The sequence below is a fragment of the Scomber scombrus genome, chromosome 17, assembly GCF_963691925.1.
Source record: "Scomber scombrus chromosome 17, fScoSco1.1, whole genome shotgun sequence".
Taxonomy (NCBI): domain Eukaryota; kingdom Metazoa; phylum Chordata; class Actinopteri; order Scombriformes; family Scombridae; genus Scomber; species Scomber scombrus.
Window position 1 is genome coordinate 17468393 of NC_084986.1, and position 17094 is coordinate 17485486.

A 17094-nucleotide genomic window follows, 5' to 3' on the forward strand; every position below is an offset into this window, starting at 1 on the left:
GAAACTGACCATGAAAATTTTGATGCCACGTTAATATTGATACACTCAGTAGAAAAAACTCTGATGTACAAAATTAAAATCCTTCTCACAAGATAATTAATTGAAAACATATTGAAAACAATATTTAAATATCAAACAACTTAAAGAAGATGTATCATGCAGCAGAAGTCTATTTATATTCTAGGGCTCTGTTGGGATATCTTTGCATGACTACAGTTCAAAAAACAAATGTATCTTATACTGGCCATGCATGCAGTCCCTAAGTTAAACCTCTGTCCCTTAAGAGGCCATTTTAACTCCTGTCTCTTTAAAGCCCCCGTCTTTATGAGCCCACTCAATTCTGATTGGCCAGTTTCCTGAACCTGCAGCGTAAATAAACAGCACCAGCAGGATTTCCCTTGTTTTTCTTGTTCTTTACTCAAAGTGCAAAAGAGAAATGAAGGTCCATACACTGTCGTTTGCACTTTTGATTCTTTGATCCAGCACCCTGTTTTGTTCCAGATGTGCATGGCAACTACACAACTCTTTACTAAAAGTGGACACCTCTGTACATATTTGAGCTGAAACACAATCCAAAATATGCAGGTGGAAAACACGAACAACCTTAGCAACAATCTAGCAACAAACTCTACGCAATAGATGGCCATTTGTGGATGTACAAATAATCTAATATCAGTTTCATGGTCCCCGTCCAGTTTTTGTAGAGGCAATATTCAAAATGGGGTGTTCAGAGCAGACATACAACAGACATATAACATTATAACAACACATAAATGACAGAAAATCACAAAAGCATGTTATGTCCCCTTTAAGCAACTTAGGCTGTAAACTATTTATAACTCAAAACTTCTTTCCAACTACACTGCGTATTTGCACACATATTGACCACATCTGCATCATGTACTACCGTGATAGATAACGTTAAGCACTTGCATGCTCACATGTGCACGGATGCTCACAGATGATGACTGATATGATAGAATTTTCTCTTAACTGCGTATATTTGTAGCATCAGTGACTGTCCATCTGTTCTTTGGAGTATGCCCATAGTCATTCAGCACAGGACTCCTAAATATTCCCCTCCATATAGTGACAGATGTTATATCAGCTGGACAGCATGGGGTCTCACGATTGTGTGATAGCTCTGTCTGTTAAACTCAATCCATTTAAGGGTCTTTTTCTCACAAATGAGCCCCTGTAGTGCTATTACTCTTAACGATCTCTCTAAAACCTGAGTATATAGATAAAACAAGAACATCTGTTTTTTCATAGCCATGGGGATTCCTCAAATTTATTATACATTTTGTGTAATTCATTTTTAATGTCATCATGGAAATAATTTGTGTGTTTGACTCACTTTCTGAAGGTTGGTATGGATCCCTGTAAAGATCGTCCAGGTGATGTCCCTGATGCGTGGCTCTGACCTGACAGCAAGCTGTCTGTCTCAAAAGCAAATATCCCATCACGGTCATCGGGAACATCCAGAAACTCCCCATCACTCCACACACCCACTGTGCCATCCATTGCCTGGTATCTGATTTCGATGGTAATGCTGGTCTGAAAAGGGAAAGTTGATGACAATTAACATGATCAGCAGACGATTAGCAACTTCTGGGTGAAGTTATATAACTTTAGAGCATTTGGAGTCATGGTTATTTTTCAATAATGTATCAAAATTACAACTCCCAAAGTCACAGCACCACTAATGTCCCTGAAACAAATCAGTGAACTATGAAAGACAGTGTGCTACAGGACGGGCATAAAACTACTGTCCACCCCTTCAGCTGTCAAGATAATTAGACATTGTTTTAATAAAGGCTGAGGACCTCAGATTTGCTAAATAATGCCACATGTATTTTCCTTTCAAATGTCAGTTCTTTTTTAAAAATCAAATACTACTTTGTGTCCTATCAATTATTTGCCATGAGAATTTCTATTCTTATTATCTGTTTTAAGTTACTTTTAGTCACTGTTATTATTAATAGACCCTAATTATTCTTGTAACTGAATTTCAGTCAGGAACATTTTCATTAAGATTGAACCATTTATTGCAACAAATGGGAATGCGCTCCAGAAAAACAGTTTTGCTTGGTGCCTGGTACTCTAAAATGCTCCCAGAATTAGTCAAGCAGTATGATAAAGCTAAGAGCTAAGCTAAGCTAAAACAGGGAGCGCAGGCAGAAACCCCCCAAGCAAGATATTGAATTCCAGTTTAACCTTTGAGCCATGTTAAGACCCTGAACCAGAAAGGTGAATGCTGGGGTGGTGGAGCTGAAGCTTTGCCAGCAGCAGCAGTGAGAGTGGCAGCATTGGATCAGTTTAGGAGATCTTCACAGCAGGTAGAAGCTGCTAGTTCACAAACTAGAGCTAGGGCGCCTAATAGTTAATTGATCCACAAAGTGGATGTGATGTGCAAATAAGCAATAGAAAACTGATCGTCTTTTTGTTTTGTTTTGGTGTGTGCACCCTGTGCTACCCCTGGTAAGATGCTGCCCTGAGCGGCTGCCCATATCACCCCTATCAGTATCCACCACTGGGATACCATAATAATGGACCATCTTGTTGTAAGAATGGCTGTAATTGGTGTGGGACTGATTAGAAGTCCTGACTATAGATGGGGCATAACTTTTGGATCCTCCATGAACTACACAATGCTTCATTCCTCTTAGTTGGATTAGTGTAGACTATATAGATTCATGTAAGTCACTACAATTTCGCTTTTTGGTTATAGCTGCTAAACTCAACACACAGTAAAACCATATTAACATAATCATGTTGACAGGGTATTTATAACCCAAACCAAACCTGTAGTGAAAGAGACAAATTCAATTTTAAATCAACTAGCAACTTAAGACTTACTCTTGGCAAGTCTAGTGTGCTGCATTTAATTTTGCTTAGAAAAAAAGGTGTCAATATAGGCAACACACTTTGACAGGGTTATAAATCATCTCCTCTCCCTGGTGTTTTGCAGGAGAATTTTGGATTGACAGTAATTTTTAGTTTAATCCAAGGCAGAAACACAGTTGACACTGCAGTTTGTCTTAAGTGTCCACTGGGCAGTCTTGCTGGGACAAATATTATCCTCCTGACAATGGCTTGATATTTATTACAAAGTGGCCAATTCATTCCACTGGCAAAGACAAATGAGGAGAGAATATACACAGGGCCATGGGACTCTCGTTCTCGCTCTCTGTGTGATACCCCCTTCCTTTCCTCCTCACAAGGCAATAACTGTAGTCCATGAGGACTTATATTTGTTGCTATAGCAACCACAAAAGTGTGCAGTTGTAAGTAAAAGTGTATCTATCAGGTTCAGCTTAAGTTTCTTGCTACAGAGATGTACAGTACTGAAATTCTCCTAGTTGTGTGTGTTCTTGTGTGTGTGTGTGTGTGTGTGTGTGTGTGTGTGTGTGTGTGTGTGTGTGTGTGTGTGTGTGTGTGTGTGTGTGTGTGTGTGTGTTAAGCCCTAAAGCACTCCTATGCTGTGTCATCAACATCACACCAGCACTCCCAGCTCCACTAACACAATCCTGTAACCTGGGGTGTTTTAAAATGAATGGTTAAGCTCTCCCTCAGACATCCTATTGTGCTGCTCTCTTTTCCAAATAGGTGCACATTCATTTTTTCACATTAAAAACCACTGCCTCCTCACACTCATCTTTACTAATGAGCTGCTCTCTCACTAGCTGTCCTGAACGAAATTTCAAATCAATAGAGAACATAGATTAATGTTAATAGCAGGTGTCCTAATGTGCTGATGTTGCTAAGACTGAGACTGTTATATTTCTATCAGATCCTTGTTGATGTGCAGGTCTTAAATGCCTGTGCTTTTATAGGCCTGGTGATGGCTGTTACTTCTTCTATTGCCACTGCTGCAGGTGCATTGGAAGATGGATTTCTCTATTTTACATTCCACTGTTTGCTGGTGAATGCATATCATTGGTGAATAAAATTCATTTAAATTCTGCTGCTGCAAGGTGAGTCATATCAGTTTACAACAATAAACTGATTGAATTATGACAGGCACTTGCATAGAAAAATAAATGTATTCTGCTTACATACTGTATATATTTTGCATAAGCTTGTCCCAGCTTTTCATCACTCTGACTTTCTCCCAAATGTATTCTCACATCTATAAGAGCTCAGCTCCGCCAGAAATTAGAATAGAGTTTTATACAAAGTTTAGCTATACAGCATTAGTTTGTACTGATGTATTTAGTGGGCAGCATGTTGGTGCAGTGGTTAGTACTGTCACCTAACAGCAAGAGTGTTCTCGGTTTGAACCCACTGGCCAGCTGGGGCATTTCTGTGTGGAGATTGCATGTTCTCCCCATGGCTGTGTGGGTACTCTGGCTTCAACCTACAGAACATTCAAGTTAGGTTTATTGGTGATTCTAAATTGACCATAGGTGTGAATGCGAGTGTGAATTATTGTTTGTTTCCATATATGCTAGCCCTGTGATTGACTAGCAACCTGCCTATTGCCCATTGTCAGCTGATATTCGCTCCAGTTCCCCCACGACCCTCTAGAGAATAAGTGGTAAAAAAGAAAAAGAAAATGAAGAATGATGGATTTAGTGAGGCCTCACTGATATTGGACTTTGGATGTAATCTACCCGTAGCTGCTGTTAAGGCCAGCGTTAATTGATTTAATGGCCACTTGGGAGGAGCGCAAGAAACTGTAAACACAACATACATATTATCACCTTGTGAAGTTGATCTCGAGAACATGTTAGCAAACAGCTGCTTATTTAAACAACCAGCAGAAACGGAGCAACATTAGCATGTATCAAGTTATGCTTCCAACTACCTAGCAAATGAGTGTAATATTATCATCATTTAGTAAAATTCTCATAACAGTTACTATAACAATACAGCTTTCCTGTCATTATAGAACTGAAACATTTTCATAAGACAGATCTTTTCTCTGTACACATGTAGTTGTCATTCCTCCTCCCTGTCGGCTGGTTACCGACACCCAGTGTGAGAGCAGTGTTTAGCATTACCTTTATTGATGTGTTGTTATCGTCGATGAGTGTGTCAGTCAGCTCTAGGTGTCCTTCCTCAGCCACCTTCTGAAGTACCATGCAGAAAGTCCCCACCAGTCTGCAGGAAAACACCAACAGAAAGCCATACTCGTAAACAGAAATCAATACAATCAATACATTACATTATGTGTTTGCCCTTTATTCCTCCTCTGCTGACCATCTCTTGCTTCTCTGTGAATCTAAAGAAGAAATACAGATGGTACTTTTTTATTCACCAAAAGCATCTGTTCCCCAGCACTATGTCTCACTGTGTGCAGGTGAGTGTGGGTAATGTGACAGAGTCATGGATAGACTGCTGTGCTCTGGGTGCTGAAGGATATGTGCTGTGACAGACATTGAGAAAGTGCCATACAGCCTTTGTCGCCAGCTCAGTACAGCATGTCTCACCTCAGAGCAATTCAAAGGACACAGATATCAGCTCAAAAAGACAGACTGTCAATCATTTTTCCTTTGCACCACATGTCTCCTCTTGGTCATCCTTATTTTGTAGACAACTATGAGTGGTGTAAATTTGTTAACTCAACCCTCATCCTGTCTTTATTATATTTGCTATTTACAGTGCAGGAAATTGATGAACAAATTAAAAAAAATACCATCCATGATAGTTGCTTTGCTTTTACTGGTAACACAGAGACGTTCAGTATATTTGAGTTGTGTTTGAGCTTCTTTACACATGGTGATGGAAATGGCAGTCATTTTCAGCAAACATGCAAATTCAGTGCACACATAGACAATGATAAATGTTGGATTGCTAACAAGCTGACTCTGAGCAGATTACTAAAAAACCGGTGTGACTTTCTCCAAAATGCACCGCCATTGGATTCATGTTTCTCTTTGTTTCTCCTCTACAAATGAATTTCTGGCAAACCTTGTGCTGCACAATGCGTAGGAGATAGGCTACTAAGTTTGGTTTCAAAGGGTATTCTGGGATCTCCTTTGTGTTATTAAAATTAAACACAACTTCCTAAGGATTAATACTTCAGATAATTCAATAATTAAACAAAAAAAGTATAAATGTACTGCTGCACTGTTCTCTGTTGAAATGGTCAAACAAGTTACACTTAGACCCACTTACAGTTGTGACATTTTTGCTCTGGGACTCCAACTTCAGCTTCATTGATTGGGGTAGAGCTAGAAGTGTAATAGGGCAGCAGTAGTTGTTGGTCCTTTGTGACTTGGTACACATTGTACAGCACTGTAATAGATGCCTGATTGCTTGCTGTGCACCACTATCACAGCAACACAGTACACAGCAACACAGCAACACAAAAAACAAAACTCTATTAAGAAGTACTAACACCTGGATTAAATTACTGCCTGTACTGTGAAAGTTGCTAATACTGCTGAAACCACTGGGAATCCACTTTCCACTCTGCTGCCCTTTTGCATATTTAGCTACCGCTCCATATGGTTGACTCCAAATGTTCCTAATGGAAAGGTATTAAGTTGCCTAAAATCTTACAGTTAGGAAAGTCCTTCAAATCTTTGTTGTGACAGACCATTTACAAATTTCTGTGGTAAAAGCCAGTTAATTCAGGTCTTCAAACATTTCAAACAGCCAATTCACCAAAGCTTTCAATGCATTTCAGCACTAGGCAGGAATTTTCAGCCCTTCTCTAAAAGGTAGAGTCAGTAATTCTGGGGAAAGATTGTTCAATACACTTTTTGTCAATTCAGCAAATATCTTCTCACCCTCAAATAGCTGTCCATTCTGAGTATATGCTGGGGAAAAAATCCAATGCTCACACACGTCACTGGCTCTGTAAATTGGAAACAGTGGCTTGGATGGAGACACACAACACTATACCAGCCAGCAGGGGGCGTTTGATCTCATGCACAGGAGGGGGGAAGTCATCAGAGCAGCGCTGTGTGTGGACATGACAGTTTCTTGTCTTCAGCATTCATTGAATGGTGGGGGAGGGCTGGTGAACTGGAGAGAGAGGTCATGGCCAATTCACATAGAAAGAGCTTTCTCATGGTACAGATATGCTTCCATTTTATTTATTGTATCAATCCACACTGAATCTGAGACAGCCTCACTGAGATTCCTTGCATTTTTTTACACTCACATAGTGAAGTGTAATCTTAGTTTAAATCACACAAATATCCTGCTACTTGCATTTTAAACTTATTAACCATGCTTCAACCTCATGGACTAATTAATGGTTTATTTCAGTAATGTTATAAACATAACTATGATGCTATATTGTCCATTACAGTATTCTGAAGCCTCACAAATAAATCATACAACTGTAAGGTTTCGATACAGTTGATAATGTATATTCTACTCAATTGACTTAGGAACTGGGTTGGCCCAGGTGGAACTGCTCTAAACTGGTTTTCATCTTACTTATCTAACAGTATATTCAAAGTCACTGTTGACAAACTATGTTCCTCCCCTTGGCCATGTTATTCACCATTTCACCCCTGTGTCGTACCATTATTACTCCAAGTATGACTCCCAGTTATATGTCTCATTTAGCTCTCAAAATCATAACTCTGTGCTGATGCTTTGCTGGCATTAAGGACTGGATGACTTCCAACTTCCTACAACCAAGACTTAAGTTCTGGTTATTGGTCCTGATCACATTTCTAATTGTGCCACCCTCCATCTTGAACCACTAACAACTAACACAACAGACTAGAATCTTGGTAGCTGTTTTTGATCAGTACCCTAACTTTCATCAGCACATTAAGAGTCTTGTTCAAATCTGTTTTTACAAATCAGAAAAGTCAAACCAATGCTCCCCAAAAACTTTGTTGCACAACTTATCAGCACCTTCATTTCCTCCTGCTTGGACCACTGCAATTCATTAGTTATTTACCTAAATGATGCAGCAGTTGTCCATCTACAGTTGGTACAGAAGGCAGCAGAAAGGCTTCTTCAAACACTTGAAGTTGGGAACACATCGCTCCACTCCTGCCTGAATTACACTGGCTCCCCATTTAGTTTTAAAATTCTATTGATTACTTTTAAATCCCTACATGGTCTGGCTTTGCTTTACATTTTAAAACTCTAAACCCCTAATTCTGCAGCAAGACCCCCCAGATCAGAGAAGCAAATATAGATAAAAGTCCAGACAAATTTAGTCCAGGCTTAAAACAAAAGGGGATCATGCTTTTACTCTTTCAGCTCCAACGCTGGAACAAACTCCCCCTTAATACCAGATCAGCTGATTCAGTGCATTCATGTCTATTCAACAGTTTTATAATCTGTTTTTAAATCTCTATGTTCTTTTTTAATATTTTGTTATTTTATATCTTGCATATGTTTTTCTGTCATTGTACATTGTGAAACATCTTGTAACTCTTAGGGTTAGGTAGGTTATTATTATTATTATTACTAAGTTGTATGATGATTTTAACTGAGTGCAATTACTAAAAATGGGAATCATTTTACTTTTTAGAAGTATTTTCTCAAAGAACACACAATAGAATGAGACCTTGGAACTTAATTTCTATGCTGCCCAGGAATCCTTCACAGATCATAATATCGGGAAGAAACCCAATACAGTCCCCATTCAGCTAGCCAATTAGAGCTGCTGAATAATTGAAAAAGTCTCCCTCAAAACAGCGTGTTGCAGCCCGCAACGAGCCACAGCCATATGTCATTTCCACTATAATGGTCACTACACATGCTCTATCCACACATACACACACTCACACTCTCTCTCTCACACACACACACACACACACACACACACACACACACACACACACACACACACACACACACACACACACACACACACACACACACATGTTTTCAATTTCAGTGCATTATTCAACATATTCAAATAGAGTGAGTCATTAGACAAACAATCATCAGGCTGGATATAAGTCCTCAGGGAGTGATAATATCATAAAACAAGGGCATACAATCAATAGTTTTACCACTTAGCATGCACACATACACACACACACCAGAAGGCAGAGGTAACCAACAGGGATCGTGTGTAACAATGTAAGCTGCTCAACAGGACTATGGGAAGAAAAGAGTGAATGAGCACAGTACACAAAAACACACACATACTGTACACTGTCTTCACCTCAGTATAAAAACAGCAACTACTATCCTATAACATTTATAACCAAAGAAAAACAATACTGGAAAAATACAGAGAGAGCACACTGTTTATCAATTGCTATTATTCTTCCCCTCTCTATCTCTCTCTTGTTTCATCTCCACGTCAGTCCTCACATATCGTTGTTCTGTCCTCTGGAGCCGTTGGTGATTAATTCAACCCACAGTACAAAGTGAAGCGACGTTTGTCAGCTGAGCATCAAAACGTAATAAAGAGGTACATTTGGATTTCCAGAGCTTCACTTTGAATCCCAGTTATTAAATATTAAATAATATATATATGTGCTTCCCCTCAGGTGCTGACAGATCTGTCTGTGTGAAGGAACACTGAACACAGAATAACTCAATGCTCAACTTTGCAGGTTTGACATGACTCAAGAATGAAAAACTAAACTCTGTGAGGATATTAATGTTTTTGCACAGAAAACTTTTTCTTTGAAGATGAATAGAAACTTTGCAGTTCTGAGCAATGTCAATGGTGATACCAACCTGCTGCAGTATAACCCACTTGCTCCTCCACCAGACAGTGGTGATCAATACATTCAGAGCTACTTAGAAAAGCAAATGGTCTGTCATTTCCTTTCAGCTATTGTAACGTGTGTACAAGTGCTGAATAATTGAGCTGAGCGGAGCCTATCATGTTCTGGCTCACTTTTTAACACTTCAAAAGGTGGCATTCATTATTGATTGAAGTTCTGCAAACAATTTTCTTTCATCTGCTTCATAATTCAGAACTCCCTTCCCTTTCAATTTGTTTTGTTTTTCTTTGTAAGCATTAAGTTCTGGTTGCAAATCGAAGCATGAGTATGATGAAATATCTGGCTCAGGTGAATCCTAGAAGAGGTGAGGGCAACTTTGAAATGTAAAATATTTTGTCCAAGTTAAACAGGATTGTTCTGAAGATTGCACTAATCCAACACAGCTGCTGGTAACTCAGCTGGGGGACAGTGTGAAATGGAAATGTTACAGCAGGGGTGTATGATTCAGCCTTTGAAGGGGAGAGAAAAAGCCTCTGCCAAGCACTGCCCCCCCTTGGTGAACACACACTGCAATGAACTTAACGAGGATAAACACAAAGATGAATATCTATTGATTCACATGAACACAGTCAATAACCCAGTGTTCTCCTTCACACACACACACACACACACACACACACACACACACACACACACACACACACACACACACACACACACACACACACACACGCAGCCAAAAGAAAAAGCTGTTAAACCTTACTTTCTGCTGTTAGTGTCCATCAACACATCATGCTCTCAGCAGACATTTTAACTCGCCATGTCGTCATACTAAACAAATATAAAGAATTATATGAAAACACCATATGTCCAAGATTTGATTTATTCAAATGTCAGATTGTTGGAAGAGGGGAAAAAAGGAGTAATGGGGTTGTCGTTTCCAGCTGGAGTAACAGGTTTATGTTTGTAACCCTGCATTTTCAGACTAGACTGAATTGCTCAGTCTCAAAAAGAGCCCAGTTGCTGAGCTACAATTTCATGTCCTGTGGCTAAATAAAAACAGAAACCCATTGTACTGAAAAGATATACAGAAACTCAAGAAGGGAATAAGAGATATAGCAAGGACAAGATTGCATTCAGAGGTGAAATCAGACAAGGAGAAAGACGGAGTAAAATTCATTTGAGAAACAGGCACCATGAATTGTTAACAGTATTATTTCAGGGGAAACTAGCGGCAATAAAACTATAAGCCCATGTAAAGGATAAAATGGGGAGAATCAGTAAAAGTAGCCTATTAAAAAGTATAATATACTGAGCTGAAAACCACAAAGTAGCTCAAAAGCTGTTTCCAAGGAGAACTTTCAGCTTGTGTACCTTCTGACTGATCAGTGTTTGTGTCAGTGCTTCCCACTGCAGAGCAGAACAAATAAAGTTTTTAGTATTCAAGGCTGATGTTCAGATAACACCAGTGACAGTCAGACTTCCCTTCTTTCTCATCTTGTTTAATCCCAGTGTGTGCAGATGTGTCACAAACAAATCCGTGAGCTGCTTAGCCAACACTTCATCTTAATCCCTCTCAGATAGCTCCCAATTATGTATGTCATTTATTTGTTTAATATGTAATTTTCTGCAGCTAGGGGTCTCTCAATCAAAACAATATCAAAAGTTAGATGACACTGTGAAGTATGTGATATCATAGGAGTTGTTGTCTTCATTATTAAACAACCCACATTGCCATCATTGCAGTCAACTTATCCTGGTTTGGATTCCTTCAGTGTTTATAGCTCAGGAGGTTTTTACCAGAAGGTCTCCTCTCCAAAACAAACAGACGGTGATTAAAATCGGTAAAAACACTGAATAAAACAGTTTCCCATTAAAAGTTTATGTGTCTCTAATACTGTTCCATGGACATTGGACTGTTTGTTCAGTTTATTACTCTGTTCCTGACATCTGATGACTAAAATCCCTCATCCGGTTAAAATATAGTTAAAAACAACAAAGGTCTAAAAAGTGCATCAAAAAAATATGGCTTAAAACTGGATGAAAATCAATTTATGACAGCTTCTGTCAAACAAACCGTTAACTTGATTATTTGGTATGGTTATCTATGAGTTTGAACATTTTTGAAAACATTTGGGATAACTTAAGTACACAGTTCAACAAATATATAACATAGGTCAAGTCGTTTTAGACATTTTTATGTGAAAATGTTACATATTGGAAAATAACCCAAAGAATTCTACTAAAAGTTTGTCTTGACACAAAGTTCTTCTTCTTTGGAGCCACGTTAGAAAATGACATATAACAGCGTGCATGAAAAAACAAAGAATTACTGACTGTGCAACACTTCTGGTGAAATATTGCAGTCTGTCTGAGGATTTATAACTTATATTATGCAACAGCAAATAATCAAAGTTCGGCATCTTAATGCTGCTGTGATTCTCCCTTTGATTTATGGATGAATTCTTCTGTAAAAATGAGTCGAGTTGTAAATGAATGTAATGTATTCTTATTTCAAAACAATCATATAGAGCAGGGAACTTCAAACTTGTTCACATCCTGAATCCCCAAGTGGATACAAAAGGGTTAACTCTTTTAATAGCATGAGAATAGTCAATCCTTCCCATTTTACACTGTCACTGAATGAGCTTTTTGTCCCAGCATAATAAGGCCTTGCTTTTATTTCATTACACTGTATTATTGCTTTGTTCTTAGTCTGTCTTAACCAAAAAGCTGTCAACAGGCACCACACTAGCTGCAATGAAGCTCAGGATCACCATGCCTACAGACAGCCAGTCAGTTGAATCAGTGTCATCTTTCAAATTACTTTTGAAAACTTTAACCAACACTCTCAGCTCATCCTAATGTTGTGCTTATTATTCATTATTCCTGTTTCTGTTTGACTTTGGTCATCAGTATCATGATTTGATACCCCCCAAAAAATATTTTATTCCTAAACACAAACTTTAAAAACCGTTGATTCAGTAAAGCTACTATCACATTTTTCTCTAAAGGAAATATTACCATTTGTCTTTGAAGGTCTTTCACAGGACATGAAGGCCTGCATCTCCTTACAAAATGAGTTTCACAGAGACCAAAGCTAATGGTGAAAGCTGATTTGTTATGTTTTAATATACCGTAACAGCCTTGTCAACCACTTGATGTATTCAGGCTACAAATGTAGACTTCAAAGGATGAACTGGGACACAGTAACAGTACTAATCATGCAGTGAGCCTGCTGCAAAACATTTGTGGTATCCTTATGAATTATGAATGAATCCAAAAACCCTCTGAAATTCCTGTGTGGACCAGTCTGGTAGTCGCTAACCTCGGGGTGGAAGCCTTGAATATACAATCAACTCTTCTTTGCTCCAGTGCGCAGTCACTCACATACGGTGTACTCCACAGCTTGCAGAAAATAAAACCATATCTCTAGCTGCTTGGGAAAACTGATAATAAATCATGGTCTATATGCCACTTCAGCACCGAGACCATCATGCATCACTGCTTTCTCTTTGTGCCTTCGTAATGTGATCGCGCTTGTAGTCACAGGGTGTGACACACTGGCCTTACAGTGTTTTGGTGTCTTTGCAGTGATGAGGCAGATCAGTTACCCTGGTAATTGCGCAGCCTGTGGACATATGGAGCAGGTGAGAGAACAACACAACCTGTGACTCACTTTAAATTATTTAACCCATTTAAATGTGTGTCATGCTGTGTGTGTGTGTGTGTGTGTGTGTGTGTGTGTGTGTGTGTGTGTGTGTTTGTGTGTGTGTGTGTGTGTGTGTGTGTGTGTGTGTGTGTGTGTGTGTGTGTGTGTGTGTGTGTGTGTGTGTGTGTGTGTGTGTGTTTGCAAGAGTACTTGTTTATGCGCGCACATTAGTCTGAGTGTATATTTAGCTTGTGTTCATCCATCTGTGTTTGAGCTTGTGGCCTTATTGAGGACAGAGTAAATTAAAAGTTTTCTTAATTGCATCTGATTTAAAAATAGAAACACTGTTTTTTTCCTTACTTATTTTCTCTTTAGTTACCACATGTATCACTGGTTTCCATCATTTCTGTGCAGAAAACTGCACTTTTGATTGGCCTGAGTGCTCAATGTTTGGCTTTGTCATAAAAGAAAGACAAAAATGAAGTGTCAGGTTGTAGATTGGTTCTGGACATCTGAATGGCTGCTGTCTTCTCCAGTGTTTCAGTGTTTCAAGAATGTCTGGTGTTGACAGCCGTTTCAATGGTTTGAAAAGATGACAAGCCAATCAAAGGAGGTTATTTTATGGAGACGTCCTCTTCCTGTGCCAAAGCCAGAAAAATGTCAAGCATGTGCAGTGGCATCTATCTTACTCTGGACTACTCTCTGGAAGCTGAAAATGTGATTGCTGTTATTAATCTTTGGATATGTTTCTCAACAAACTAAAGTGACTGTAGAGACAAGACCGTCAAGCAATTACAAAAAAGTCTGTGTGTACACCAAAAAAACTTTGACTTTTGAGTGTGCTGTTGATCTTTACTATTATTTCATAATGCAAAAAAAACAAAGGACCTCATTAAAACAAAATATAAGGTATTGAATATATGAAAAGCTACTTTTCTTCTGTAAAGTTGTTTCTTGTGTACAACCTGAAAGTATAATCTAAATCCTAATATATACTGTATACAATTTATACATTACAATACAGTATGGAATAAGGAAACAACATTCACAACAGAAAAATAGCCTAAGAAATGTCAGTATGTGTGGATGCGATCAACACGGGTTCATGAATAATGTATTTCTCCATATGTCTTCAATTGATGTGAAAAACATTAAAAGAACTGCTTCTACCCTGTCCGCTGAAAATAATGTTGGCAGGACAGATAACACTCTACTGACTGGGTAGGACAAAATAACAACCTTTAGAAAAAAGGAAATGATGTCTTATTATCAGACCAGTCAGGTTTCAAACTGAGTTGTATGTCTTCTGTCCTCTCCCAAACTTTTTTGACCCTCTATGAATTGTCATGTCTGCCTGTGAAATTCTTTTCCTGTTTCTGTTTCCCTCCTCTGCACACGGGCACCAGAAAAATCATGATGACAGTTAAGAGCTGTCTTGATGTAGAACTGATGCAGCATCTGTCTGCACACTTGTCAGTTTTTAGCTCTGCGTTATCTTTAAGTGGATGGGAAACATCCTACTGTATAGTACACACATTCACACACACAATTACATGCACACATGGGAGACAAGATAAGGTCACACAGATAAACCAGAAAGACACATGTAAACACACATAAATACCAGCCACATGTAGACAAGCATACTAAGGTCTAATGACTGTGTGGGCGATGCAGTCTGGACATATCAACCAGCCAGTTAAAGGCAGCAGCTGTAATGATCTGATTGGATTTGCTACAGATACGGTGACAGACAGGCTTCATGGCACAACCAGCCTACATCTTTTTAGATCAGGACACATCAGACTGAGGGGCTACAGTGCAAAATATACTCACAAATGATTTGTTTGAAATGATTAGAGTGATATGCAGCTGTTAGTATCAGTGCATTGCTCAAGAGCACATTGATAATTAATTTAAGGACTGTGAAAGGCTCAAACAGCCTCCTGAGGTTGGGGTGTCTCTAAAACATTAAAAATATGCAACCCTACCTCCTAGAAATTATGTTTATATACAACTAAATTGCAACAGCAAATATGTATTGTGAGAAACATAATGCTGACTCAATTGCATATTTTTAAACATAATGAAAAAATGTTGCTAATTAATGTATTTGGTAAAAAAATGTTATACTGAGTGAAAAGTTCAGAGACAGTGCACCTAGTTGTTTTTATTTTTCACCAAAATATCAAGTCTTGCTATAAAATATCAGATAATAGAAACTACAGCAATATTACATGTTTTATGGCTATGTTTAGGCACAGCCAGCACTCAGATAAGGTCAGGGAAAGATTGCAGAGTCTTGCTTTAATACAGAAAAAAGTCTGCAGTGACTTGACATGTTTATTTATATCCAAGCGACACCACAATCTTTCACTAGCATTAACCCAAGCACTTTTGTTGCCTAAACCTAATTACATTCCTGCATATTGTACACCTCCATCCACTCCGACCCCGAGTGATACATACATAAATGTAAATGTAGTGCTTCATTCATTCATTCAAAAAAAGGTGCCTGTGAACAAAATCATAAAATCAAAAATCAAATGATTTATTTGAATGTGATTTCAAGTAGACAGGGTTGAACTATGACGGCAAATGTGTGAATTATATTATTATATTCTTGTTAATCATTTGGTAAAGCCATTACTAGATCAAACACACAAACACAATAAAACACACACACACACACACACACACACACACACACACACACACACACACACACACACACACACACACACACACACACACACACACACACACACACAGAGTAAATAATTAAAGGATAAGGATAAAGACAGATTGAGCATGAGATTCCAGTTGCATTGTCCACTACAGCATCATGTGTGTTTTTCATGATCTGTTTGTTTGGAGAGCACAGCGTGACAAATACACCCATTACAGAGGATCTACTGCTGTTTCATTACCTCCACCTCGCTCCTGATGTGAAACTCATTCATGACCAGCTCTGTGGCTTGTAGACTTTTACCCACACAATTGGGTCAATTAGGAACAACCCCAGGGAATAAAGGTTTATTCTCCTTCAGCTAAAAGAAAACACACCCAGTGTGTCATTGTGAATTGGTCACAGAATGTGAAAGGAAGGGCACTGAATACAATAACTGTGAAATCCCCCACCCCACCCCCCCCCCCCCCCAACCCCAACCAACACCCCACCTGTTGGAAAAGACTTTGCTTAATGTACACTTGGATCCAACATCTCGTTCCATCCCAGCCTGCTGCAATTGGCCACCGAAATGTCTGAAGAGGACAAAATATAAAGAGTTTAGAACATAGTAGGGCTGCAATCAATTATTATATTAATTATCAATTAATCAATAGTTATCTATCTCATGAATCACTTAATTTTGTTAAAGATGCCATTTTGTCATACCATATTTTCTACATTATTTAAATATAATGTAGAAAAGCAGTCAATTTTAGGAGCTGGAAACATTAATGTTTGATAATTAAAATGATCATTTAAATGATTAATTTTATTAATTCTCAAACTTGTTGAAGTCTGTTCTCACACACCGCCCAACTCTGTATGTCGGTTTAGAAGTCGGTAACATTAGCATGCCACAATGTGTACTGTAAATAAGACTAACTAGGAGGCCGATAATGATCAGAGCGTTAATGGTATTAATAACTGTAATCTAATTACCAAACAATGTAAATAACATGTTTCTTTATATGACCCATCTCTGGAAAGAAATGCAGTTAGCCCAACACTGAGGTCAGGCTAACTGTTTCCCCCTGTTCTCAGTCTGTAAGCCCAGGTAAATATGTACTGTAAAAATATTAGACTGGTATCAATCTTATCAT

The 17094-nt window shown here is 38.6% G+C and overlaps 1 protein-coding gene across 1 annotated transcript in view; it reads right to left on the reverse strand.

Moving 5' to 3' along the window:
- The window catches only part of otofa (otoferlin a), a 74236-nt gene that overhangs the window by 36277 nt on the left and 20865 nt on the right, over positions 1-17094 (reverse strand). The window contains exons 3-6 of the mRNA XM_062437703.1: positions 16485-16527; positions 12636-12652; positions 5007-5135; positions 1358-1557 (exon numbers count right to left, since the gene is read on the reverse strand). Coding sequence (XP_062293687.1) covers positions 1358-1557; positions 5007-5135; positions 12636-12652; positions 16485-16527 — 389 coding nt within the window. The remainder of the gene's footprint in view (positions 1-1357; positions 1558-5006; positions 5136-12635; positions 12653-16484; positions 16528-17094) is intronic.